At 42.7% G+C, this 27,967-nt stretch overlaps 5 protein-coding genes across 21 annotated transcripts; 2 read left to right on the top strand and 3 right to left on the bottom strand.

The window, feature by feature from the left end:
- Positions 1–813: 813 nt before the first annotated feature.
- LOC109470740 (3-oxoacyl-[acyl-carrier-protein] synthase, mitochondrial-like) lies at positions 814–2,560 on the bottom strand. Its single transcript, XM_019769805.1, has one exon. It carries the CDS (start codon positions 2,357–2,359, stop codon positions 962–964), a length of 1,398 nt encoding a protein of 465 aa, XP_019625364.1. The 5' UTR covers positions 2,360–2,560; the 3' UTR covers positions 814–961.
- A 95-nt stretch (positions 2,561–2,655) lies between these two features.
- LOC109470742 (integrator complex subunit 12-like) lies at positions 2,656–9,264 on the top strand. 3 transcript variants are annotated; one of them, XM_019769807.1, is made up of 9 exons: positions 2,656–2,946; positions 3,368–3,433; positions 4,002–4,160; positions 4,939–5,138; positions 5,813–5,879; positions 6,427–6,519; positions 7,109–7,138; positions 7,995–8,120; positions 8,536–9,264. In XM_019769807.1, exons 1-9 carry the CDS (start codon positions 2,782–2,784, stop codon positions 9,031–9,033), a joined length of 1,404 nt encoding a protein of 467 aa, XP_019625366.1. In that variant the 5' UTR covers positions 2,656–2,781; the 3' UTR covers positions 9,034–9,264. The 3 variants fall into 3 exon arrangements, with proteins under 3 accessions (XP_019625366.1, XP_019625367.1, XP_019625368.1); XM_019769808.1 differs by lacking the exon at positions 7,109–7,138 and having other exon boundaries at positions 2,676–2,946; positions 8,536–9,261; XM_019769809.1 differs by lacking the exon at positions 3,368–3,433 and having other exon boundaries at positions 2,679–2,946; positions 8,536–9,259.
- A 959-nt stretch (positions 9,265–10,223) lies between these two features.
- On the top strand, positions 10,224–11,584 carry LOC109470543. Its single transcript, XM_019769508.1, has 2 exons — positions 10,224–10,584; positions 11,334–11,584. The coding sequence occupies exons 1-2, from the start codon at positions 10,224–10,226 to the stop codon at positions 11,582–11,584; spliced, it is 612 nt and encodes a 203-aa protein (XP_019625067.1).
- A 198-nt stretch (positions 11,585–11,782) lies between these two features.
- LOC109470542 (protein unc-93 homolog A-like) lies at positions 11,783–16,381 on the bottom strand. Its single transcript, XM_019769506.1, is given in 7 exon segments — positions 11,783–11,980; positions 11,982–12,175; positions 12,848–12,949; positions 13,979–14,146; positions 14,528–14,627; positions 15,155–15,561; positions 15,808–16,381. Coding segments are annotated over 7 exon segments (1,575 nt in total). The 3' UTR covers positions 11,783–11,950.
- A 1,432-nt stretch (positions 16,382–17,813) lies between these two features.
- On the bottom strand, positions 17,814–26,745 carry LOC109470704 (arfaptin-2-like). Of its 15 annotated transcripts, none has more exons than XM_019769738.1 (8): positions 26,655–26,745; positions 26,167–26,495; positions 24,588–24,902; positions 23,986–24,036; positions 22,934–23,120; positions 22,373–22,547; positions 21,141–21,212; positions 17,814–19,786 (listed from the first exon to the last, which is right to left on the bottom strand). In XM_019769738.1, exons 1-8 carry the CDS (start codon positions 26,699–26,701, stop codon positions 19,634–19,636), a joined length of 1,329 nt encoding a protein of 442 aa, XP_019625297.1. In that variant the 5' UTR covers positions 26,702–26,745; the 3' UTR covers positions 17,814–19,633. The 15 variants fall into 15 exon arrangements, with proteins under 15 accessions (XP_019625297.1, XP_019625299.1, XP_019625301.1 ...); XM_019769740.1 differs by having other exon boundaries at positions 17,815–19,786; positions 24,588–24,899; XM_019769742.1 differs by having other exon boundaries at positions 17,815–19,786; positions 26,209–26,495.
- Positions 26,746–27,967: the final 1,222 nt, after the last annotated feature.

Raw genomic sequence — 27,967 nt, 5'->3', positions numbered from 1 at the left:
GTCAGTGCCTGCAACAAATATGCACATTATCATTTGAGCTTACATCAATATATACTAGTAGTACATAGTACATGTAGTACTAGTATAATGTGAGGAAGAAAAAGTGGGTGAAATAGATAAAAATGGTCTTACTGTGTGATGTTTGCTTCTCATATATATAGGTAAACTTTATGAGAAACCAGATATTATAATTGACTTTTTTATTGCTCCAAATTGAAAAGATAGTGACCGATAAAAAGGACTTCATGTACTACCATTTGTAAATTGCATTATCCGCTTATTGTGCCTTTAAGCTCATGTGTGAACTATTCAAGTCTATGTGTACTACAACAACCATGCAAGCACTCTGTATTCTGTGTGTTAAATGAGGACAATCCAGTCAACTTTTTGCTGCTTTTCACTGTCATGTAAAGAAGATAGAGCTCTATATATGGATGTTGAATTTTGTATGAAGTTTGATGTGGTAAAACCTACCTATTGAAGAAAATGTAAAGGCACTAGAGTATTATGTACATAGTAACTCATGCATACAATTCCCTCATATAATGTATAATGCTTTATTCATAGCAATATGTTGGCCATCTCAATGGGTTACTCTAGATTTTAAAAAATAAATAGGACAGCGCAAATAGTATGTATGTCTTTCATACCCATATTTTATTACCACAGCACTATACCCCATTGAGTGAATATCAATGTTCATTTCACCACAGTGGTCAGCTCCTGTATTTGAATAGAATTTGCACATTGAAAGTTTGAAACTATCTCTGGAAGGGGTTGAAGTACGCACATGTACATGTATTTATTTCCATACATTGTAATATAACAACAAGCTTTGTTGAATCACTTCGTCTCTTCTACACTAATCCAAACATGGCTGATAATTGCTACTTTCGGCTGGCCAAACATTGTTATATGACAAATTTACAGATCCCTAGCCAGCCATGCCTAACTTGTTATATCAATTGATGCTACTGATACATAGAGATGCATTTGTGCCACCAAATCCAAATGAGTTCGTCAACGCAATCCTTTTCCCCACATCCCCCACCTTCCACTCCTGGGCCCTACAGGGGACATAGTTCAGGTCAAAGTCCTTGTCCACCCTTGTCAGGTTCAGTGTCGGTGGAAGCATGCCATCTGCACAGGCTAGGATTGTAAAAATGGCTTCCACTGCACCTGCAGCTCCTAACAGGTGGCCAACTGCCCCCTTTGTCGACGAAACAGCTAAGGATGATGTGGAGCCGTTGAACATAGTTTTGATTGCAGCGTTTTCCACAGCGTCTCCGAGAGGTGTGGATGTAGCGTGTGCGTTGATGTATGTCACTTCAGAGGGGGTGACGCTGGCGCATTGCATAGCTCTCTTCATGCACCGCATAGCTCCGTCTCCGGTCTCGGAAGGTGCCGTCATGTGACTCGCATCCCCCGACAGCCCGTAGCCTAGAACTTCAGCATACACAGTGGCCCCCCTCCTCTTGGCATGACCGTATTCCTCCAGAACGACCACACCAGCTCCCTCACCCATCACAAATCCGTCTCTCTCGGGATGGAACGGTCTGGAAGCTGTCTGTGGGTCATCATTGAACTTAGTCGTCAAAGCCCTTGCCCTGCTGAATCCAGCAAAGGCCAGTGGGTTAATGCTTGCCTCTGTGCCGCCGGCCACCATGACGTTTGCGTCGCCAAACTTGATGAACCTGTAGGCATCGCCTATTGCGTGAAGTCCCGTGGTGCAGGCAGTGGACACGGCGTGGTTCGGCCCTCTCAGATTGTACCTCATGCTGACATGCCCTGCTGCTAAATTGACCAGGATCTTCGGGACAAAGTACGGGCTTACTCTGTTGTAGCCCCTTTCTCGTAGGGCAACGCCGGTGTCGACAATGTCTTGTAGACTGACCATGCCAGTCCCTATGGCAACTCCAGTCATGTTGCAGTCTTCTTCAGATTCTGGCTTCCATTTTGCGTCCTGTAGAGCCTCGTCAGCAGCTGCCAGAGCGAAGACCATGCTGTCTGACATGGCGCGCTTGTCGGCCGCTGAAACAAAGTTGTCCGCGTTAAACTGCCCTTCCTCTGATCCCCTGGGAACGTGGGCGGCAACTTGGCACGGGATCTTCTCGTACCCAGGGCCCTGCACAGCCGTAATTCCGCACTCCCCGTTCAGTAATCTTGACCACACGTGTTTTGTTCCCGTTCCAAGCGGAGTTACAAGTCCCAGTCCCGTCACAACGACTCTCGTACTTTCTTCGGAGGCAAGTTTGGTGGAAGTTGAGAAAGGTCGAAGAGTCTTCGCCCCCCTCCCCAACGCTAAAACGAAGGCTTTGGATACAGCTAGAACAGGCATTCTAGTTCGCATTGTGGTCATCACTGCCTAGTCACATCTGTGTACAAAATACAAGTAGTTTACTTGACAAATTCTGTCCCTTACAACCAAACGAAGCCGGAAATATGAAGAATTTCCAGAGAGTGTCAAAAATTCTTCCGAAAGGCAGCCATCTTGAATTCCCACAACCCTTTGACCTCTGGAATACTACATTCAAGATATGTGATACAACTAAATAATTTGTCAAAGGCTTATAATAGTCACGCAACATAATTGTATACTTCTTAGGTTTTCGTAAAAAAAATTTGTTCTCGATAATAATGTTGACAAAGAAGTAGTCTTCGTCAATAACTAAAATATATTTTGCGTCATAAACACCCCTGTAAACAACATGCACCATTCCAGATCACCAGAGGAAGGAGAGGGAGACGAGTTGGCGGAACAAAGCTGTAAACCTTCAAACCATGGCTACGTTTGAGCTGGATCCGGTGTTTGTAAAGGCTCTGGGTTACCTTCGCTCCAAGAGTAAGGATTCTACAGAAAAACTGAAGGCTCTGGTCGATGCTGCGCTCAACAAATCGTCCCCTTCCCTTGCCACATCTTCAGTGATAACAGGAAAGCTTGACAAGGTAAGGCCCAAAATCGATTTGCCAATTTTATCAGAAATTTAGTTTGCCAAAATATGTTTTCTGAGCCTAGAATTCGGTTACAATTACATGTTTGACGCCCTCCCCCCCAAAATGTTCTCAATCTGTTTTAACCAACTTTGGTGGGTGTTGCCATGTTGGCTTGTGATGTCATCAGTTAGCCATCTTGGAATATACCAAGTACAATATGGGGATAGTACCAGTGTAGAAGGGTGCCCAGGACTGACCCATTATAGCATATCTGCACCAAGCACTAGTAATCACAAATCATATTATTAGAAAGCCGTGGCGCAGGCTGCATCATGTTATCATCAACATCAACCAATCACATCATTTCATTCTGTGTAAAGAAGAACCATGCATGTTAGTGGAGTGTAACACTGTTGCTTCTTGTGTCCCCGAGGTGGAGGATTCTCCATCAGCAGACACTGTGGGTCAGGGGAAAACACAAGTTGAGGAGAAGGCACAGGTCAACCCACAAGTGTGACTTTTCTCTCTTGTGTGCCTTGGTTTTGCTCCTACAATCTCCTACTCCTTCCTGTTCTCTGCTAACAACTTAGTGTACTAGTAGACTTAAAACATCCCCCTTCTTGTAGTGTAGAGAGTGCAGTGTGTTGGATGCATCTGTAGATACTAGAACTAGACATTTGCAATCTTGATGATTCTACAAGACCCAATTTCAAGAAATATCATATTACTTGTAGAATGTTGTAAACCTTTTTACTGAATAAATGACTTTGTTTGTTACACAACTACAATGTTTGAAGTGTTCTATTCCCAGGACTAGTAAGACCTGTCAGTATTGAACACTCAAGGGAGTTGAAGAAATTGTTCACAATACACAGGTGACAAAATTATTTGCTCCTTGAGTCAATGAGAGAAAAAGGTCCACCAAAAAAGTTGTCATGATGGCCAGGTGGTCCTTATGGTTAAGCAGCTCTAGGTAATCACTAGAACAGTTTTGACTGGATATCATAGTACATAATATACATTCAATAGCACCCTTAACAAAGTGTTAAAATACTTAAATATTCCAGGATGTGGAGGGTAGGAAAGGGTCGCCCCACGGCCAGATGAACCGCCTGATGGTCCCGGGACAGAAGGAGCGCCGGTCCCCCTCCCTGAGCGGCAGCGGTGCGGGACGATCCACACCTGATCCGCCGAAAAAACAGCCGGACAAACGCAGCCTGGAGAAGGTGACAGAGCGTTTTCACATGTCATCAGCTATGTTGAATGAATGGGGCCACCCAGCTACCCTGAGATGAAATACTTGTAAATAGATAAATATGTTGGTGTCCCTGTTTGCATTTCAGTGTATTATACTTATACATTTGTACTTTATATAACATTTTTGGACATTCAAATATCCTTCTCAAATACTACAGTCTACCTATACCTTCTCTAATGACCATTGTTAGATGTCTAATCAGAAAACTTGCCACGGAAATACACAAAAAATGTACATTTGAGCATAGATCCATTGGAATGCAAATACATGTAGGTCCACCAACATGGCATTCATAACCCACCTGCTTCACTGTGATGAAAATTGAGTGACAACTCTCTCTATCTATATTAAACATGACTCTGTCCTTTACACAACCAGTTTTGTCTCACCTTGCTTATGTTTTGGTGTCTATCAGACACCTTCCTCAGAGCTTCTGACACCGAAGTGTAAGCAAGGTGAGACGAGACTTGTTGTGTGAAAGAAAATCCCTACATCCTATGCTTTACCAACCTGATGAAACTATTTTTGGATGACTCTGTCCTATCACTATCACTATCAGCTTAAACAGGACCTGACAGACCTGAACAAAGACTTGCCAATGAAACACACCAAAAATATGCACGTTTGAGCTAAAGCCATTAGAATGCAAATAGGTGCATGGCATTCAGTACCTGCTTCTCTGTTATGAAAATGAGTGACAACTCTCTCTATCTTCATTAAACATGACTCTGTCCTATCTCTATCAGCTGAAACAGGACCTGACTGACCTGAACAAAGAGCATAAGAAGCCTAAGCTGGAGAAGCCAGACCCCCCCACGGTGCGTGAGGGCTCCCCGCCGGTCCTGAAGAAAGAGCAGTCGTCAGATGAGGAGGAGGGAGAGGAGGGGATGGAGACCAGCGCTGATGAGTTTGCTGAGGAGATGGGGCTGGTGTGTGTCATCTGCAGGTCAGTGGTACTTAATTACATTGCCACTCTTTATCTTATGTATGTACATGTACGCTATTAGTTTTAGGTAGAGGTAGAAAGTTAGATAAGTAGATCGTAGAGCTCCATGTCAGCATATAGTTTTATATCACTCCTCAATACATTCTGTACTCATTGTTATTGTCAATGTCTGTTTGCAATTAGCCCTGGGGTATGAACTTGCAATAAAGAACTCATAATACAGATTTCACAGTGACCTCTTACCATGAGATCATAAAAAATGTAAAGCTTCTGTTTCTCTATCTATTCAAAGTCAAAGCTATTCCAACTCTATTACTGGATAAATTACAGAGATAATACTTCTGGACATTTCAAGTGACATCCATCACTCTTCTTCAGCATCACCAAAATGAACTGACACAACTACTCAACATTAATCAGCTCTCCTACCACAAAATAAAAACACCACAAATCAGTATAAAGTGTGCTTCTTTCTGAGTACAGTAATACAAAGACTTTTCTGTCCCTTGTTGGCAGTTTCTACTTAACTGCTATATAAAAGTATTTTGGTGTGTACGCCGAAGGGCGGCTATACCGGCTATACCGATACAGATACAGATACAGAAATGTAGATAACTTTTCCCAGTGATCTCTGCAACAAACTTGATTTTTTTTTTTGTTTTTGTCATCTCCAGACAGATGAACGTGACTCCAGGTAACCAGCTGGTGGAGTGTGCGGAGTGCCACAACCTGTACCATCAGGTCAGTAACAGGAGTCTTCAGTCTCAGTCAACGCCATAGCAATACAGTTTACTGGCAGCTCACATGTGGTAGGACGTGGGTTCGATCCCCAAGCAAGTCATACCAAAGTCATTGCTGGGAAAACATGCTTAAATTTTTATTGAAAGAGTCAAATTTTACCAAAGAGCATTTAGAAATTAAAAATCATTAGCTCAAATCTATTATTTGCCAAAATCATTATCTAGTACTATTCACATTTCTCAAATTAAGAACACAGATTTCAAGAGACAATGCTACAGACGGATTTGAGAATATCAATAAGATGCATCAACTCCCACAGTGCAAAAATACTAGTAGGTACTTACAATGTACATGAAAGATTTGCCCCACTCAATTTTAACTCTTAATATTAAAGACAAATGCTATAGCCATTATTGTTTTAGTAATGAGAATGTTAAGTTTTATTCAGTGCCTCTTTTGGTACTGTGTTCAATAGTTGTTGCCATGCATTGTACCTTGTACAACTGTTCACAGTTGTGCAATAAAGTTCTATCTCTTTCCCCTTCAGGACTGTCACCGTCCGCCCGTGACAGACAGTGATGTGAACGACCCTCGGAAGGTTTGGTACTGTCAGCGCTGTACCCGCACCATCAGGAAAATGGTACGATCCGACAGACATTCAGTCACTTTGTTACTGTTTACTTGGCACTTACATCTCAACAACAACATGACTGTTTATTGTGTGAAACTCGCGGCGTTGTTTGAATCAAGACTACTGCACTTCAGAATCAGAGGAGACAAGTTGTGGATACAAGCTGCGGTCACATTTCCAAACCGATGGCCTGTCAGGTTCATGTACTAAGTAGTACTCTTTTTTTTTTGCACTTGCAAGGCAATTTTTGGGCTTTGGCTACTTCCGGTAAAAAGAAAGCCACTTGACCTAAGTCTAAATGGATTAGTGTGAAGGAAAATTTACACTAATGAGTGTAAATGATTTTTTTACTCTTTTTTAAAATTTACACTAATTAGTGTAAATGATTTTTTTACTCTTTTTGAAATCCTCACAACAAGATGATTATGAAATTTACACTGTGACTGTAAAAGGAAGTAGTCCAATTTTTTTTCAGAGCCCAGTCTGGGCCAAGAGATCCGCAAAAGTTCAGGCTGTATTGGAAATGTGACTGAGGCAGTACTTGTCTCCTCTTGCTGTTGAACCCATGTACATGACTGTTGTTTGTCACTTGTCCTAGAACAAGATCCAGGCCCTACCACCGCTCAAGGTCTGTCCAATTAACCCTTTCATAACTCCCCAGTGTGTGTGTGTCCCTCCTCTGTGTACCATAGCATGTTGGCAGAACGTACTGCACCTGCGCGAAACCAGTTATGTATAAGGCCATGTTGATTTGATTATATGGATGACATCCTCTGGGAACCCCAAAACTGATGCGCGCGTGCGAATAAAAAAAAAGTTTTGCAAAAAAAAAAAGTTGCTTTCACTATGAAATCTACGTGGTCATGAAGGTTGAACAAATGGCACAGAATATGTTATGGCAAATAATCTACTCTTCGAATTCATTTCTTTACATTTTTGTCTTTTTTCCTTTGATTTTGGCATTCTACGACATTGTATCGTTTCTAAATGTTTTCCTTGCAACTTATGGTATATTTTTGCTCATTTAGCAACTGTTTTGCACGATTTACAGTATGGTTGAAAACTTCTTTTTTTTTTGGAAACGACCGAAAATTCATGCGCGCGCGGATGTCATCCATATAATCAAATCAACATGGCCTAATATACATGGCATATCAGGAAAAACGTCTTATATAATGTCGTATTTGCGCACATAAGGTTAATATCTTGTCTGTAGTTTAGAAATGTTATGGCGGAAAATATATCGTCTGCAGCAGGCAGAATTCTGATGCAACGTTTACCAAAAATCCACCGAAAAGCGTCAAAATGTAGGGTTCTGCACAGGCGCAGTACGTTCTGCCGATGTGCTCCTCTGTATGCCGTTGCCATTGAATTTATTTTGTCTTGGTGATTGTGCATTTGTGGCTTTTACTATTGCCCGAGTGTTGTGTGCTGTTGTTGGAATGTTTGTCTACAAGTTTGATGTTGTACTACACTGTTTGTAGGCATCCAAGGCCCAGAAGTCCAAGCCCACCTCCACCATATCCAGTAGCAGAGAGAAGGACCAGGCTTCTGTCAAACCCAAGACTCCAGACCTCTCCACCATGCAGCTGTTTAAGAGATCGGAAACAGTAAGAAAACCTAGCTCTGCCCTCTGTCTCTTTGAGAGTTCAAAAATATCTAGCATTATACATATACAGCTGCATAAATAAAGAGTCAGACATTCACTCACTTTTATCAGTGACTGAATATTATCTATAAATTTCACACACACTCTCAATGTTATATCTTTCATTATCTCATACATGTATGTACTAGTAACAAAGGCTAATATATATAGGTAGCCTTACTGAACCACAAATATTTTTTGTGTAATATATCATTACATGTACATGTACCAGTAACTTTCTAAGCACTTCTTGCACCATTAAAAAACCAAGAAGTACTTGTTGGAAAACTGAGAAGTCACAATGCATTGTAAGGTAAAATGAGCTAAAACTGAGCCTTACAGATATACATTAAAAATGTAATAATTTTGTTTTCCAGTCGTCCATGACGTCCTCCTCGACCCTGTCCAGTGCGGGGTCAGGCTCACAGCTCACCGGACTGGCCAGCTGGGCGGCTAACATCAGCGGGAAGTCCTCCCTCCCCAAAACCCCCACCACCACCAAGGCACCGGCCGGTCCCTTCAGCAGTGCCAAACCTGCAGCTGCCGCCGCCGGGAAACAGGGCCTGGCTGCCATGAAGGCTGCCGTCACATCAAAATCTTCCTCATCAGGGAGTTCCAGTAAATTCCTGTCTAGCGGCAGTAGTGGTAGCACAGGGAGCGGCATGGCTAAGCTAGGAGGAGGCTCGGGGAAGCCGCCGTCGGTGTCAAGTTCGAGCGTGAAACCGTCAGGAAGCGGCGCTGCGAAGCCGGGAGGGAATGGAGGCAGAATGCTGCAGCTACCAACATCGCAGTCGCAAGACGCTAACAAGAGACTGCAGATGATGAAGAAAAAAGCCGCAGCCAAAATGCAGCAAAAGAAGCAGAGTAGATTTTAGGACAACCTAAAATGTTTTAACACTTGGGCAAGATGGATTGAAGTTAAAGGATGCATTTTGAAGAAATAAATAGCGTCTCACTTGCTAAACATCATTTAATGTAATTATCATGTTGTACCTGCCAGTACTAGTGTGGTTGAACAGGACGATAACAAGAAATTCTACAGTCATGTTGAAAAAATTGTATGGTCGAACATTGTCATCATTGGAAAATAAAAATCTATAGAAGTCGCTATCAGACTTATGCCTCATTCATATTTCCAAGGGGCCTGTAGAGTGGGTTACTAGTATGTGGATATGTATTTATCCTACTCTGTGTGCAGCAAGCCCTTATTAGGTTAGCCATTATGCAGTATGTGGAGAACCGTCCAAAAAGACGTGCAAGTGAGCATGCTTACTCTCCAAGCAGAGGTTTGGGTTATTTTTGGAGCTCAAGTGTTTTTAGGGTTTTTTTTTTTTTTGGGTTGGGTGAAAAAAATAATTCCAGTAAAAAAAGAAACCCCGATAAAAAAAGCCTAAGCATGCCCGAAATAACCCAAAATGCAAACCTCTGCTTGGAGAGTAATCATGCTCGCTCCGTCCCTAGGTTGTAGTGTATACCTGCACTGTACGATACTCATCATGTAGAAATTGATGAAGATGAATACATCGTTATATGAATACGTTGCTTCTGCTATGATCTTGGCATTCTTGGTATGAAATATTTTATTTTTGCATGGTCAAAAATTCCCTCCATATGCGTCCATCTGTGACATGAATGGCACGGCAGTGGTTAGATGTTGAATGCATCGCCTTTTTCACCATCACCCAAGCGTAACGTAAAGATAGGCCAAAACATACAAGGGAAGTGCTCGAGTATATTTTTCTCCACGCACCATCAGTGAAGGACTCCCCAGTATCACGCCCTAGCCGTATGGTCTTCTTGAAGTGGTCTTCAAGATACACAGATTTTCTTTTGCCCACCGGAATGAATCATCTGAACAACACGCTGTTCTAAGAGTGCTTCAAGAAAGTGTCATCGTCAACTAACCGTGACAGACCTTTTCTTATTACAGTACGACATACTATACAGTAGTCTAATTCCGCGCTAGCAGTCCTGTGTTAACTGTAGTGCACATGGTGTGGCATGCACGTTTCTGCTTCCACAAATTCCATTACTCTAATGTATAGCTAGGTTTAGTTTTGTCTTAATGGAGAGTGTAGTACCGAATTCGGGGTTGATAACCAACGGATTATCCGTCCAAAAAGGCGATGCTGCGACCAAACAGTCTGGTATAAACAAAGGCGTAAAGACGTCCATGCTGGACGAAGAGATACGTGCCCGGATCCTTGCCGCCAAACGGCGGGCGGGGACCACACAGAGCAGCCGAAGCCGCTCGGCACAGAAAGTCTTCCGACCGCAGGGCTGGCTGCGGCCCGCGTACAAGAACAAGCCGCTAAACCTGGAGAGAAGGGGTTACGAGGCGAGTCGTAAGGACGCCGTACCCGTGGTGGACACAGCCATACAAGACTGCCGCTACCTCAGGATGTACAGGATGAGAAGGACCATAGGTAACGTTTTAGTTAATTAGGCCCCATTTCCACTACTACATGTACGTATATACGCAGGGATGGCGATTGCCAAGCGACAAAATTGTATTTGTGTGCCTCTTGCTTTATAGAAATATGATGCAAGATGTTAAAGTACATGTACAATTCAAAAGACATCAAGACATAGAACTTACTCTATAAAATTAGTTGAGCGTCTGCCAAAATTCTGGTCGCTACGCGCGGTCGCAGACGTTAGTAGAAAGAGGAACTGTTGGCTTTTGATTTTCTGTGCGGACACTTTTTATGCATTCCCATGCCATTTATCACTATTCTTACGGAGCAGAAAGGTTACAAGTTAGCCTTCAAACTGTTGGGTTGTTTTCATAATGAAGAGCACACGAGCCGGGTCGCACAGTCTTAGAAGTCATCGTCTGAGACTATACTTGTTCTATGTATTCAAGCGTTTATAAGAGCAGTGGAAGTAGGCTGATAGGGGTACTCAGTTACACAGGTGAAATCACTTTTACTTTAAGCATCACGTTATATAGAGAACTACATATTATTAAAGGGTCGGTCACATTCGTGCAATTTCTTGTCCAATGTGAGGCGAAACATTTACGTATACGACAACATTTTTCGTCAAACGCAAAAGACAGCTAGATTTTGGACGACACATCCTGTCTTATATGCCCACCAATCATTCTTCCTCTTGGCTAAATTTTACTGTTTTTTTATTTCTTAACTTAAACGTACTCAATTTTTCTGGATAGGTATGGGTCTGGAGGAGGTGTTGCACGACGGCCACACGAACATGGAGAGACGACTGAGGGAGAGGGACGACCGGGCTAGGCGGGAGAGGGAGTGGGTCCCCACCGCGAGGGGCTTCCACAGCGACGGGTCGGAACTAGACGAAGGGGAGACACTGAGTGAACATGACGAGATGGATTATCAGGAAGACATGAGCGACACTAGAGCCTGGAGCGACACAAGTAGCTCTTCGATTCTGGAGCTCTCTCCCTGAAAAGTGTTTCCCTCCCGAATCGTGATGCCATGTAACTTACTTTTCAAACCCAACGTTCGCCGTCATGCCCTGGCAATAGATACTTGTATCTCACTATGATGACAATGTAGACTTGCCATACCCGGAGAGTGGCTGTCAACACATCTTTAGATCTTGATACAAAGAAGCAAGCAAAGAAACGTGTTGTGTGTAATACTTTATTAGAAGTACAGTATTGGTCCATTTACAGCAGATACGCTTTTTTCAGTCTTTCGTCATTACTGTTGAGAACCGGACGTTATATTCAGTTTTATCATATGTGACAGATTGATATAAGTCACAATTGAATATCTGCACTGGTACCACAGAGGCTTTTATTCGCTGGTTTCAAGAATGGTTATAACGACGTTTCCCTTTCCAAAAGATCCCATCTTTCCGGAGCGGCGTCACATTCACAACCCTTCTCCGGACCTTCCGTACTTCCCGGTGTGTTGTCTCCTGGGTTGTTCTTGTTCTTGTTGCGCGTTTTCCGGCACTCCACCGCTCCGTACCCCGCCACTCCCATCGCCAGCAGAGCCGCGTAGATGTACAGTTTCACGTCCATGCACAGACCTGGTGTTAAGATTACAATATTGTTTCTCTTTTTTGTTTATTTTGATGTTTCACAAAGTGGAAAGGGGGGGGGGGGGAGGCAAACAAGGTCAAGGTGGGCAAAAGAAGGCATACGAAACTTTACAAGTTGCCCTCCCCCATACAAAAACACATACACAACATCAAAATTTACATAGTCAATAACAACAAGTATAAAAATCTTATCTTAGTAGTATGATTTTTATGTATGTTTTTAAGTTACTTTGATTTTGTATCAATTTGTAATCTGAGTAACTTTATTTGATGCCATTGTTAATTTTGCGTTGATTTTGTTGTTAAAAAAAAATTACGGCTCTCAGTGGCAGATATGAGATGTTGTCACATCGGCGCACCAAATCCGTAAGGTGTTTTTGGCACCTTGACAGACAGGTGGGCGTCACTCCACCGTATAGGTGGGGAAGTCGTGTAAAGTGCCTTTCCCAAGGGCACAACGTCGGGCTACGGTGAGTATCGAACCCGGGACCTCTCGGTTCCGAGTCCAACGCTCTAACCGTTGCGCCACCGACGCCACTCATCATTTTTGTTGTTAATTGCTTTTTTGTTTTGGGGGTTTCCCCCTCAGGAGTAATTGAAAAACGCCACCAGGCGATATGTATTTCCTGGATAAATAAACAAACAAAACAAAAACAAGACCTGCGCTGTAGGCGAACACCAGCATGTTGCCGACACTCTGCGTCATTTTGGCGTTGGCGAAGACGGCTTCCTGGTTACGCGGGAATGTGGTTCCGAGTACAGCTGAAGGGAAAGAAAGATATTTCAAATCTTCGCTGAAGGTTAGACATCCAGGTAATAAGATACGCCAAAAAAGCAGTTACTCAAGAAACTAAATATGATTTTAGAAACGGTCAGACGTTTCAGCTAGTGCTTATAAACCTATATTTCTCCTCTGGTCTCTCAATCACTGACGAAAGCTAGCGGATACTAGCTGAAACGTCTGACCATTTCCAAAATCATGATCATATTCAGTTGCTCGAGTAACTGCTTTTTGGCGTATATTTCAAATCTATCTAAAGCAGATACAGGTAGATACCGGGAGTTTTGTGCGTGTTTTTATAGTATTTTGCCGCCTTGGGAAAGGCTCACTCCACCCATGTCAGGTGTGAATGGGTACATACATAACTTCGGTTAGGGAAAGTCGTATTGAGGTCACCTTGTGGCGCCGAACGACAGCCGCACAGACCCTTGAGGCAGTTCCACAACAAAAGTGTGTGTGGAGTAAATATGTGTATCGCGTGTATCATCTGATCAGCGCTATAAGCGATTGCACGGGTACTGTTTGACCAATAAACTATGTATTATTTATTTTGTAAGTCTTTGTAGCTCGTCGCCTCCACATGGTGCGTTTGACGGTAGATGTGTACGAGAGGAGGCTTCGAGATAAAAACGCTGACCCGGTAATAAGAACAAAACGGGCAAAACAAGCCGGACCCTATACGAGCTACAAAGACGTAGAAAATAAATAATACGTGGTTTATTGGTCTGCTTTGAGCTCAAAGTACGGGAATGTAATAGGGTCATTGTAGATAAGAAACTGGCCAAGAACGATTATGGCAAACAAGTCTCCAAGCAGATCATACGGTGGCCAGAGGAGGTGTCCATTAGTCATACATACCGTGATCTCAAAGCATGTGTTTCGGTGGCCGCAAAAGAGATTTGCCAGGCAGTATCCATTAGTCAGACAGTATCCACTGGCCACCCAACTTCGGTGGCTAATGGACACTGCCTGGCCCCGTATGATCTGCTTGGAGATTGATACATACGTACCGTACAGCTGAGTGTGCCAGACAGCCCTCACCACGCCCCATCCTCCCGACACGGACAGGATTCTGGCAAGGGAGCCCTCATCCGGTTGCCATAGCAACATGTAAATGAGCAGGACGGCGTTGACGCCCACAGCGGCGAGGATGATGATCCTGGTGCCCGCGTACTTACCTTTTTGAAAATACCGAAACTTGTGATTAGCCCACTCGATTGTAACACTTTATCAAGGACTTGTGCTATCCCTTATTATTTGAATAATTATGACATAGATATATTAGGTTTTTTATTCGACCGTCGGTCTTATTCAACACACTTATTTTATTGTTGCTACTCTCTTTATGTAGTTTGCCATACATTGTACCATGTGCAATTGTCGTGCAATAAAGTTCTTCTTCCTTTTTGAAATACATTTGTAGTGTGTTATTTTCGATACATAGAACTTGTAAGCATTACTGTACGTAGACGTGAGAGTAGATGTTAGCTAGATATGTAGTACTGAAGAGTTTGCCATGCATTGTACCCGTTACAATTGTAGTAGAAAGAATGGCTTACTCAGGTGACCCAACAGGGGAGAGAACACACTACTGGTGACGCTGAAGCACACCATGACGTAACCCACCATCTGTACACCCAGGACGCAGCTGACGTACGACTGAAACAATGGCGTCAATATTAGTATCTGTATCTGTAGTGTATCTGTATAGCCGGTAAAACCGCCCTTGGGCATAACACACCACCTTCTGTATCTGTATAGCCGGTATAACTGCCCTTCCCTTCGGCGTAACACACCAGCTTCTGTATCTGTATAGCCGGTATAACAGCCCTTAGGCGTAACACACCAGCTTCTGTATCTGTACTAGTAGCCGGTATAACCGCCCTTCGGCGTCACACACCAGCTTCGCAGGCACGCGGTGCGGAGGCAGCCGGCTACATTACACCGAACGACTTGTTACGCCTAACCCTTGAACATGTAACGCTGAACATTGTTTAAAGCCATGTAATGATAATGCCCGTACTGTACTTGGTGACAGCGAGTTCCACTCTGCGATAGCTCTAGGAAAAAATGAGTTTTTTAACACCTCAATCCTTGGTTGATAACTCTGGTACTTGAAGGCATGACTATTTCTTGCAAGTTCTTTTCTGAGCTGGTATTAGGTACTAGTACTTAAGAATCCGTACCTTTGTGATCTCTCCTGCTACGATGGCCTCGGACATCCCCATGGTGACCAGTAGCGGCATCAGGAGTACATAGTCAACATCCTTCAACACGCGGACTGTACGGAGTAGGAGTTGGGACACCGTAGGGACAGGCTCAGCGGACGCCAGCTCCGGGCTTCTGACATCCTTGTCGAGACAAAGTACTGCAATTAACACCGCCAAGACGTTGCACGCGAGAAAGACCCCGAAAAGTGTGTAGATAATCGCCTGTTGGTTGAAATTGTCGTCTGAAAGTCCGGCGGTGGAATGATTGTAAGACGTGCTAGAGTTTCTAGTGACGTAATGAAGAGTCCAGTTGGTTTCGGGACGAATCCCACAATCCCTCGCGCCGCAGAACTCCAGCTCTCCCTTCCCGATGTCCTGTCTACCTATTTGGAACATTATTAGTATATATAAATATTGATATTTATACCAAATGTCAATTTGTAGATAGCCTTGTCTATTGATGTGAAAAGTATGCAATTCAGCCACTTTACCTGGCTGCGATGTACTTTTTAAGGATCATGTTGATCAATAAACCTTTCATTCATTCATTCATTCGTTCGTTCGTTCGTTCATTCATTCATACCTGTAGAGATCATTCATTCATACCTGTAGAGATCATTCATTCATACCTGTAGAGAGCACCAAGGACGAAATAAGGTTGCCGCTAAGCCCGGCCAAGTCGAACGTAAAGTAGAACACGCCGTTGAACTTGGCAAGGTCACCCTCCGGGCTGTCACGTTTTAACAGTTTGGCATATTCCTGAGCAGAGCGGGTCAAATAGGTGAGCTGTGCCGTCCAAAGCGGACCCGAAATAGCCCCCAGCAACACTGAAGACGGTATCAGAGTGTACCAGGATGGGTAGAAGTTGGATCCTGTGTATAAAATGTGCCCCAGTAAACAGACCACGACGGTCCACTTGCACGAGCCGACTTTGTGGATGAGAATGGGCACGAACAGGCACGACAGCACCATGCACGCGTACACACAGCTTAAAGACACCACGCCGAGTCCGGCCGCGCTGTTCAGCGTGCTCTGCAGGTTCTGTATGGCGCGAAACGCCGTGAAGTTCACCAGGAAGACGACAGCTATCACTATTAGGTTCTTCCATATCCGCTTGGTAGATGACACGTACAGCTGTGGACTTTGTTTCACCTCTCCTTCTGATGACGTCCCTTTCCTAACACTGGGCCCATTTTGCCCCATAGGTTCACCTCGACCTTGACCCTTCATTGGTACGGTGACGTAACCACGAAGTGACAGTCCTCTTAGGGCAATATACTAGTACGCTGCTTCTTTGGCACTCTGTCGTCTGTTTTTATGCTCGCTGCCTTTAGCGCCGGTCGGTACAAAGTTCGAACTGCAACGCAGCCCGACTTAATCATTTATACACGTCAGGGTCAAGCAAAGTGCAAGAATGTTACCATCGCGCCACCATGCGCCAGCGATGTTTACTGCACTTACCACCTGTTAAGTACGCGTAGTTGTCATTACAAGTTTGTAGTAGCAAATCCTGTTTTGATTACCTTTCGTTTGATGTTGTATTTGCGGTCACTAACAGAATTATTGTAATAAAATAAATGTATAATGATTTAATAAAATAAGATAAATAAAAATTTCCGTTGAGTGGCCAGGTTAGTGCTTCATGTTGTAAATGTGACAAAAGTTTATAGCGACTATGCTTTGCCAGAGCAAACAAATGTGTATACACACCACTATACTCTACGAGTGTTGAGTACCACACGACACGAGTACCACACGACAAAACTACATTCGGCATTGCTCCATTGACTTTAATCGCAAAATCAAAGAGTCAAGGTATTCTATCGTCTGAATAAGAAACTTTAACGTAGCACCTAACACAGATCGTAGCAACTTATTTTATAACCTCCTGGAATAATTATCTACAGAACAGAAATCTCAGAAATAGCATTCAGGCAATGAACCTCCCTTCCCCCCTGCAAATGCAAAAGAACAAGTTTTTCAACTTGACCTTACTATAATTTATAGTAAGGCTAAGTTATCTATAGTACAAACAGTTGAAATGCAGCAACACAATAAATAAATCGCATTTGAAAACCTTTTGTTGTTTTAGTTCATTAGATGGTCAATGAGAATTATTTACATGTACAGCAGAAATCTAAGCGAACATTGGGACTGATATGCGATTGTATTAAAGCATTTCTACATATACATTTATATTTATATATATATATTCACCACTCTTATTCCAATACACCCCAAAACATGCACTATCCCATACATCCAGTTATACACAGAGAAGCTAACAGCCTTTGCTGTGACTATGTCTTAGTCCTTAACAAAAACCTGTACAAGGCAGCAAAAAATAGAATAAGATAACAAGCTAGCAGATTATTAGAAGGATGGTAATAGTAACATGTTTAATAATAATTCCAGGCACTAAGGATGGCATTAAACAAGTACAAGCCTCCTTTCACATAGTGGTAAGCACTGGCTAGAGTTAGGGACAAGCATTTTGATCCACCATGGCATGGCCCAAACATGTAGCTTCATGTCAAAGTCCTCTTAAGTTTTCTTTGTGTTCGTTTTACTAAGCACTGACAAAATGGGCTTTGGAACAGTCCCCTTTCATGTTGTTCAGTAACATCACAATCACCGTAGGTTGTTGTGTTATTCTGATGCTGTAGAATTTGCAGGCAGGATATGACAGGACCAGCCACGGACAAGGATCTAAGAGTACGAGTAAGATATTATAACCTTTTCCCTAACAAGACAGCTGTATTTTGAAGCACACATACACGACTATACCCCTAGCTTGCAATGTAGGATGATGGCATAGCAAGAGTGACCAGGCCCTAGAGTGCACACACACAAGTCAAATAGGTTTGTGCTCTGTTGGGGAACAGTATAAAGCAAAGATCGTGTTATAACATGAGTATATACATGTACAATAGCAACAGTACAGCTTTTCTGTGACTTGTGCAGTTTTTAGAAAACTGAAGTAGCTGTTTGGCTACCAAATTCCCTGTTAGTTACATGGGTAGGCAAAAGGATCATAGTAACTGACAATGAAGCTTGTTTGTAATTGTTATAATATCTGTGTATTTTTTCACTAAGGTGCATGAATTTTGCCCATTGCAGACGGTACACGTAAAAAGGTACACACAACATTTGTAACCTATAGATGGGAATATGGCCTCAAATCTGACGTTCTGCTGAAGTGCTATGCACAATAAGGGCTTTGCCCAGGCACAGTGCTTTCTACCAAGGTTCTGCCTATATTAAAGCTTGCAAAACAAGTTCACAGAACTAACATTACAAAAAAAGCACAAAAGCTCACTTGCAAACAATGCTGGAAAATCCTTATTTCTTTCCTAGTGCCTTACCAACAGTTTTTTTTTTACAAACTACGGTGCCTTCTAGCTTCTAGACTTGCACAATGTTGTGTACTTTCCCCGCTGACACCCCTCCCTACAAAAACAGTATCTACCATACCTAGAACACAGCACTTTCTTTACATGTACACCTTTTTATCTTACTCTCAGCATTTTGGTATTCTGTTTTTGTTTCCCTTTTTGAAAGAAAAAAAAATACCCCAATATCTTATCTACCCCTATGCCAATGGTAACCCCCATTGGAGGTGTTACATACACACATGAACTCACTAATACCTTTTTCCACATAGAAACAACTAACTACATACTTACACATGGTGACAAGTGTGCTCTACATTTATAACTTAACACCTGTACAGGTATTGTACGTCCCAAGCATGTGGGACATGTTATTTGCATCAGAAATTTGTGATGCCATCTTCTCCTCATGTTACCAATATTTTCGTGTACGTTTTCTATCCAGTACTTTTTCACTGGATCTACTTTAACATAAGAAATGAATGTACATGTACGTACTATCTTATGTTAAATTCTAGCTCTTGTCACAAAAGCTTTAGGGAGCATTTTTTAGAGTACCGAACCTAACAGTAGTCAGCATATAAAAGTTACTACATGTCTCCCTGGTATTTTGTGTGCTTCGAGTGTACATTTAGCTCAAGATATTGATGAACTAAGACTAGGATGATGTGTCCCAAAGAATATCAATTCTTTGAAATGTATTCTATTATCATTAAAACACAGTATACATGTACAATGTATGTATTGTTGGCAGCCAACATATGTGATGTTCATGTAAACAACAATATATGCGACAAAGCCACTTCTTTTGAAAGTAGGCACCACCTACATGTACATGTAGTTACTGTGGTTCCTATAAACACAAAACATGGTACTACATGGTAGCATGGAAAGAAGATGGCTTTAGTGACATTCTAGGTATTTTTAAGGACTATTGGTTCTTGTTCAAAGGGCACTCTTCCAACAGCCACATTCAAGCCCATGAGAAGAAGGTGCATCACTTGACATGCTATTTATACAGAACTATCATATTACAGGGGGGCGACCCGCTCTTGTTCCCGGGCTACTCTTCCAACCAGGAGGGGTTCTCCTCCCCGGGGGACTTGAGTTTGATGTTGAACTGTTTCAGCGTCGCCTCGAGTGCCGTCTGGTTCCCGGCGAAGTACGCGGAGATCGCGTTGTGGAAGAGGAGCAGCTGCTTGTGCATGACCTTCACCTGGGGTCGTATGCAAATGAAGGGAAGACAGTTAGAACTAGAAAGGTTAACATTTGCAAAGCAAATGCATAACGTTTACCTTCGCATGTGGTCTGCTCTGTTAATTCTTACTCAAACACATTCACATATATGGTGACAGGAGTCTAAATCCCTCCTGCTATGAAATTGCAACATGATGTAACCCAACACCAGTTACCATGGTGACAGATGCCTGGTTCAGGTCATTGACCTTATTTGTTTGGAGAAGAAGGAGAGGAAGAAGAAACAGAGCAAAAAACAATATGTTTTCCTTCTGCGAAGGTAGTTTTGTGTTACTATTGATGTTGATGATGTACTGCAGAATTGTTTCTTGTACTGCAAACTAAACCCACCTCGAAAGTAAATGCATCACATCACAGTATTATTCATCAATAAACAGCAGCAGCAAACAAAATAACGCGAGCATTGCCCAAGAACATACACAAGATGCAGCACAGAAAATGACGAACAGAATCACAAGGCCATGCTGACGCTAGGAAAGAAAAATATCAATGGTGACAGGCTTAAAGTTACGTGGCTGTCAAGGAAACATGTTTGTGACTGGAGGAACTGTAGAAAAACAAAACAAAAAAACAAAACTCCACTTCCACAAACATCGATTTTTGCCACTACAAACAGGCCGGGATGGTTTCTTACAGGTCTACATGGTAACAGCCGAACAACATCCTCTCGGAGAGGCCACAAGACAAAAAACGTCACCTGTGTACGTCGATGAAGGTTAGACATCCAGGTAGTACGATACGCCAAAAAGCAGTTACTCAAGCAACTGGATATGATTTGGGAAACGGTCAGACGTTTCAGGTAGTATCCACTAGCTTTCGTCAGTGACTGAGAGGACCAGAGGAGAAATGCACGTTCATAAGAACTAACTTGTCTTGACTTGTCTGACTTTTGTTCCGTTTTCGACTTCCAAGAAATTACCTTATTTGCATATCAATCAATAGTTAGTGCTTATAAACCTGCATTTCTCCTCTGGTCTCTCAGTCTTTATTTATTTATTTATTTAATCTTCAAAGACACCTGGGTAGCTCCTTCAGCCAATAGCTGATTTCCAAGGAGGCCCAGGGGGGTACAATAAGTAAAAGAATAATAGTTATATACAAAGTACATGACAAAAAATGTAAATGAAATCAGTATAACTGGAAGTTATACATAAATAAATGAATAATACGAAGTTCAGCATGAACTGAGGGAAGTTACAAGAAAACATACTAGCTGAAACGTCTGACCGTTTCCAAAATCATATCCAGTTGTTTGAGTAACTGCTTTTTGGCGTAACGTCACCTGTGGCCAGCCTCACAGACAGCCAGGTTACCTTATTATCTTCCAATAGCGAAAGCTTGACAGCCACGTCACCGCTAAGCCTAGTAAACTTGTCCTGGTGAGGCTATGTGTGCGGCAAAACCAGACGTTGTACATCAGTGTGTGAAATACAACGTTTGTGTTTTGTACCTAAGGCCACACCGACTTAATTTTATGGATGACATTTCGCCTGTTCTCAAAAAACAAAAGAAAAAAAAGATCACGTCCACCAAGGCTCTGGCCTGGCTCTAGGCCTAGGTGGTCCATGGTAGTTAGCAACAAAACAGAGTCGGTGGTAACTCTGGAAGATGGCACCCAGGCTTCCGAAGCTCCACATACGTACAGTGCAGATTCAGAAATTCCCCCAAAGGCCAGCATGTTTGGGGGCCTTGAAAGGATGTCATCCATAAAATCAAGTCGATATGGCCTAACATTGCTGTGACAAAGCTGCCCAATGAAAAACCTGGTCTCCATTTGTTACCTAGGAGCAGAGCTTTGGCTAAGCTAACTGTCTGAAGAACCAGATATTTCACACACTGACAATGGAACGTACATCAATGTAAGTGTATGTACATGTACAGGTGTAGCAGTAGAAGGTAGTATGTTATAATTATGAGGATGATGTTAAATTATCAAGTTATACAGTGATAACCTTTACACAGACAACTAAAGAACTTGTGAAATTAAGACAGTAGGTAGAAAGATTATTACAACATTACATAATTATTATCAATCAATATTTATTTTTATTTAAGTGGGAAGGGAATAGAGATGAACCTTGTTGTGTGTATTTTCTTCAGTGTGGGTTATGATAGTAAGTCCTCACCTTTAGAGATCCAACACAAGGAAGTTTTCTCACCTAGAGCTTTTGACCAGTCACTCTGGTCTTCCTCAGTATACTGACCCAATGAAGCTTGTCACGTGGCTTCTTTGAAGTGTAACGTCAACACAGGGTCTAAGGTATCTGGTATACAATGTTGGCCCCTGTCACCGTTATGTGAAGGGTGATGGGCCCTGATGTAAATAGCCTCCTTCACCCCTCTCGGGAAATAGTCTTGTTCAGTGTCCAAAATCCTTGCAGTGTTGATGTCACACTTCAAAGAAGCCATATGCATGTTACAAGCCTCACTGGGTCAGTCTACTGAGGAAGACCAGATCTAGAGTGTCTGGTCGAAAGCTCTAGGTGAGAGAACTTTTTGTGTTGGACCTTAAGTTTTAACTAAAATAGTCTAAACAAGTTCTCACCTTGTTTTCCTCCAGAAATTTAAGCTTAACGGCGACATCGCCCCTGAGCCTGTCAAACTTGTCCTTGTGAGCCTGGAAGGCACTGTCTGCATCCTTCATTCTGGCCTGCACAGCCGCGTCTTTTGGTCCCAGCTGCAGCTGCTCAAGGTCTGTCCTGTACGCATCATACTCCACCCTGGAACAAGGTGTAAGAACAACAAATCTTTGATTCCTAACCTCTGGGAAGTAGACACTGCATTATATCTACAACAACTGCTGACAATTTCAGGCATCTCATTTTCAAAAGTTACCAGTAATGCTACACAACTTGAAAGATGGGTGATAACTCAATTATAATACACAATACAGACTTATCTCCCCTCTCCTGAAAGTAAAGTGGTATGACCTGGTGGACAACTGCTGTTGATAGACGATGTCTTATATTTATAATAACTAGATACTTCAGAGCCTTCCAGACTGCACAATAACTTTGCAGACAAGTCTCACAACTGAACTAAAACCTAACTTACTTCATATTTCTGCCATGTTTACTCTAATACAAATTTGCTTTGCTGTCCCTACCTGGCCTGCTCATATTGCCTTATTGTGAGCAGGGTGTCCTCCATGGTCTTGTTGACTAGCGTGTTGACGTTGGATGTGAAGAAGTTGATTGCACCCAGGAGGGTTTCCCCATTCTTACACAGGGCCTTCTGGGTCTCTGCGTTGTACGTAAACTCTTCCTGCAACTCTGGAGACTTCTGGGCTAGATCTGTCAACACAGAAAAAATATGGCTGATGTAAAAAAACTGCTTGATGTTTGTCACACTGTATACTGCAGAATGCTATAACATGTACAGCATATACTGTAGAATGCTATAACAGCCATTCATGGGCATTGCATATATTATAATAGCCTGAGTACCATCCAGATTTTGGCTCCGCAACGCTTGAAAAAGATTTTGTTTTTGCGTAGCCAAAATCCGGATGGTACCCAGGCTAATTATACATAATACCTAAGATGGCTTAAATCTGATCTATACATGTAAGACCAGGGGCCCACAACTGGTTATTCTTTATTTGAGATAAATATCTAGCACAAAGCCACCTTGAGTTGTCAACCATGTGTAGCATTAGAATGATCTATGCAAGCACATTTGTCTTCACAGACTTATTAAGCTTGGAAGTTGCATGAGCAGCGTAACATCCTTTTAAGCACTGCCTAGTCTTGAAAACAAACATAGTTCTTTTAAGGCCTGGAGGCTGTCACATTTATTACAAATTTTGATATGGGATGGATACCATCTCTTGGTATCTGTTGCTAAATTATCAACATTTGCAGAAATCAGTTTTTAGCTTTAACATTTAAGTACCTTGCATTGTGATTGATTCACTCAAATTTTATTAAAATACTCCACAACATCACTTTCATATGTATACAATTGACAGCGATATCATGAATAAACTTCACTTTGATTTTCTATATTGATTATATCACAAGCAACTTAATACTTAGACCTTGCTTTTTAAACAAGAAAACTGCCAATGCTAATTGTACGATCAGTTTTGTAAATCATTTTGAAATTTTTTTTCTGCCTTCACCTGAACACCGAGGCAAAGTCCGTGGTCTCTCTTACCATTGTAATAGTTTGAGTTCTGCATCTGCATTTGTAAGGTCTCTGCACATGCTGTAGAATATGGACAATTTGGCCTATTAACAGTTTTCATGATATGCACACTATAACTAAGTTGGAGTGTGCCAGCAGCAGTAAGATTGCAGGAAGTTTTGAACTGCAGAGCCAATACCGGCAATAGTAGAGCAAGACATACAAAGTATGATAATCAAGCCAGAAATAGAGAGACCATTTTGCAGAGAGTCAAGCAGATGCACATATATGGATTTTCTTTACGAATCAAGGATAATATGAATGATTTTGGTAAATATTACTGACTGTGCAGCAGTAAACTGATCATAGAAACTTGCTGGTAAAATTTCAACAATCAATACAGATCCAGACTCAAACTTTTGGCTGGAAAATGGATCGATACTGCCTGGCCAATTTGATGCTGTATTGCTGCCATCAAAAGATCTCGATTAATATTTTCACAAGCCCTCTAAAATAACAAAAAACGATTGGTGAGTTTTTCAGCTATCCTGGTATCAAAGATTTAAACCAACACTGCCATTAAACCTAGTTAAAACTAGAACCCGCAGTGGATATACATGCATCAAGCTAACCTGAGAAGGTGTCCCCCAGAGCCCTCTGTGTCTGCACCACATTGTAGAAGTGCGAGGCCATGCCGCGCGCCAGGCGCAGGATCTGCTGGTACTTGCGCTGCGTGTCCCGTAGAACCTCGATCTGGGCCTCCAGCTGGAGGTCCACCGTCCGGGAGCCGCGTCCGAACCGCTCCGACAGGATCTGCCGCGTGCACTTGATCTGTTTTAAGCTCCAGTTCTTGATGGACTCGATTTTGGACACAGCGTTGGCCATGGACTGTGGCGGGGGTCCACCCTCCGCATGGTGTTCTATTGCTGTGGGGGGCGGTCTGGCTGCTTTGGGGAGGATGGGGGGTGAGAAGAAGTAAACTTGTTGTTAAAGTCTTAAAAACTACTAAATACATTATGTAGGTAGTACTATACTGGCAATACCAAGGTCGAAACAGTTGTTAGAAGATGATTGATATGAAGGCAAGAACTTTTTGTATACTTGCAGTGTTGTAATAATGTTACACATGCCTTGTAAGAAAATTTAAACATGCACACACTCACTAGTAACTAAACCTGAGACAAATGTAGCAAGCATACTGATGGAATATGATAAAGAAAGTTGAACTGAACAATATGTATAATGTACTGAGTATAGGTGAAATGTTAGAAGCTATGTGAAAACAGCAAATGTTGTATATGCAATGTTAAATGTAACCACATATTCCCCATGCCAGAGTATCATGCACAGCAGTGTGTGAAACGTGTGAATATCTGCTTGTGTTGTACAGATGGGTTATAAAAATGGACTCTGCAAGGTTTAGGGTCCATCGTAAACTGCATCTACATGTACTTTACATCGAAAACTGATGTACACACAATTTTGAGTGTAACTGACTGACTTCATGGAACATGACATTGTCTTGTGATATGCATTGAAGATGACTCTTTAGCATGTAAGACTAGGATTTTGAAGGAGTTCAGAAGAACCTGTAATTTGTTGAATCGTTCAGGTACATTTTTAGGTACGCACCTGTACCTAAATCCGTGTACCTGTGCCTAAAATTTGTTTAGGTACACAACTGTTAATGAGGACCAAATCCTGCAAAGTTCATTTTCAGACACACAACTTCCACACACTGACTACAGGTCCACATGCTAAAGGATGAGGCTGGATGGGTGACAGGGAGGATGTGTTAGTATTCAGCCATGCTTCCTGGTTACAAATGTTAAAATTAGACACCGAAATCAACCAACTAAAAATCAAACAAATGAGGTGCATACTCAGCCCGCGAGTTAGAAGTTAGAACCACGGCACTCAAATTCAGGATGGGCCAGTTAACACTTACGGGACACTGTACATGTCTTTCTATATAAAAACAATTGTCATACATGTTGTATACACATGTATCATTGACTGATTCTATAACAAATGAAATGAACATATTTCAACAAAAAAAGATTACCAATTCTTCCAAAAACAGCAAATTGCTGCAGTGCACATTTTATGTGTCTGGCATTCAATTTTTGTTCAACCGAAACAAAACTTGAAAGTTTGATTGCCAAATTGAACCCAGGTGACACTGACCCATCCTTCCAACACCTCTTTTACCAAATTCATCAGCTTCATAATCCTCTAGTTCTTGGGTCGAACCTGGTGCTTGATACTGTGGCGGTTTTAGTGTGGACGCCAACCTACTTCCCACATAGGGGTTCGGGGGAGGCACAGGCCCCGTGGGGGAACGTTGCTGCTGTTGGGACGGGGCCGTGGGCGAGTTCAAACGCACGCCGCTGAACGGCGTCGGCGCTACGGTCGTCGGCGTGGTTCCGGACCCGCCCTGGACGGCGCTGCTGTTGTTTAGGTTGGGGCCATCCTGGAGCATTTTCTTCAGGTCCCTCTCGAAGGTGTCGTCCTCCGCGGCATCGTTGGGAGTGCCGTTACTGGTGATGGGAATCTCTGATGTGAGAGGGGCGGTGGCATCTGTCATGGTGACAGTCTACTGGTCATAGATCTGCGGAAACACAAGCAAACATACAACAATAAGAACAACAGTTTCTCCTGTGTCTGAACAGTTTCTCCTGTGTCTGAACAGTTTCTAACTGGTGATGGGGATCTCTGAGGTGAGGGGGGCGGTGGCGTCTGTCATGGTGACAGTCTACTGGTCATAGATCTGCAGAAACACAAGCAGACAGCAACAATAAGAACAACAGTTTCTCCTGTGTCTGAACAGTTTCTAACTGGTGATGGGGATCTCTGAGTTGGCGTTTGTCATGGTGACAGTCTACTGGTCATAGATCTGTGGAAACACAAGCAAGCATCAACAATAAGGACAACAGTTTCTCCTGTGTCTGAACAGTTTCTAACTGGTGATGGGGATCTCTGAGGTGAGGGGGGCGGTGGCGTCTGTCATGGTGACAGTCTACTGGTCATAGATCTGAGGAAACACAAGCAAGCATACAACAATAAGAACAACAGTTTCTCCTGTGTCTGAACAGTTTCTAACTGGTGATGGGGATCTCTGAGGTGAGGGGGGCGGTGGCGTCTGTCATGGTGACAGTCTACTGGTCATAGATCTGCGGAAACACAAGCAAACATACAACAATAAGGACAACAGTTTCTCCTGTGTCTGAACAGTTTCTAACTGGTGATGGGGATTTCTGAGTTTGCGTCTGTCATGGTGACAGTCTACTGGTCATAGATCTGCAGAAACACAAGCAAACATACAACAATAAGGACAACAGTTTCTCCTGTGTCTGAATAGTTTCTAACTGGTGATGGGGATCTCTGAGGTGAGGGGGGCGGTGGCGTCTGTCATGGCGACAGTCTACTGGTCATAGATCTGGGGAAACACAAGCAAACATACAACAATAAGAACAACAGTTTCTCCTGTGTCTGAACAGTTTCTAACTGGTGATGGGAATCTCTGATGTGAGGGGGGCGGTGGCATCTGTCATGGTGACAGTCTACTGGTCATAGATCTGAGGAAACACAAGCAAACATACAACAATAAGGACAACAGTTTCTCCTGTGTCTGAACAGTTTCTAACTGGTGATGGGGATCTCTGAGGTGAGAGGGGCGGTGGCATCTGTCATGGTGACAGTCTACTGGTCATAAGATCTGAGGAAACACAAGCAAGCATACAACAATAAGGACAACAGTTTCTCCTGTGTCTGAACAGTTTCTAACTGGTGATGGGAATCTCTGAGGTGAGAGGGGCGGTGGCGTCTGTCATGGTGACAGTCTACTGGTCATACATCTGCGGAAACACAAGCAAGCAAGCATAGGACAATAAGGGAAACAGTTTCTCCTGTGGGCCTTTTACTTCATGATCTTGCTTTTGTGATATTATACAACCATATATATATGTGAGAGACAATTTTTTTAAAATCCAATTCGTCATTTTTTTTTATC

The sequence above is a fragment of the Branchiostoma belcheri genome, unplaced genomic scaffold, assembly GCF_001625305.1.
Source record: "Branchiostoma belcheri isolate BF01 breed outbred unplaced genomic scaffold, Haploidv18h27 scaffold23, whole genome shotgun sequence".
Lineage (NCBI taxonomy): Eukaryota > Metazoa > Chordata > Leptocardii > Amphioxiformes > Branchiostomatidae > Branchiostoma > Branchiostoma belcheri.
Note: the sequence above shows the minus strand (reverse complement) of the source record. Positions and strands in the feature narration are given on the sequence as shown.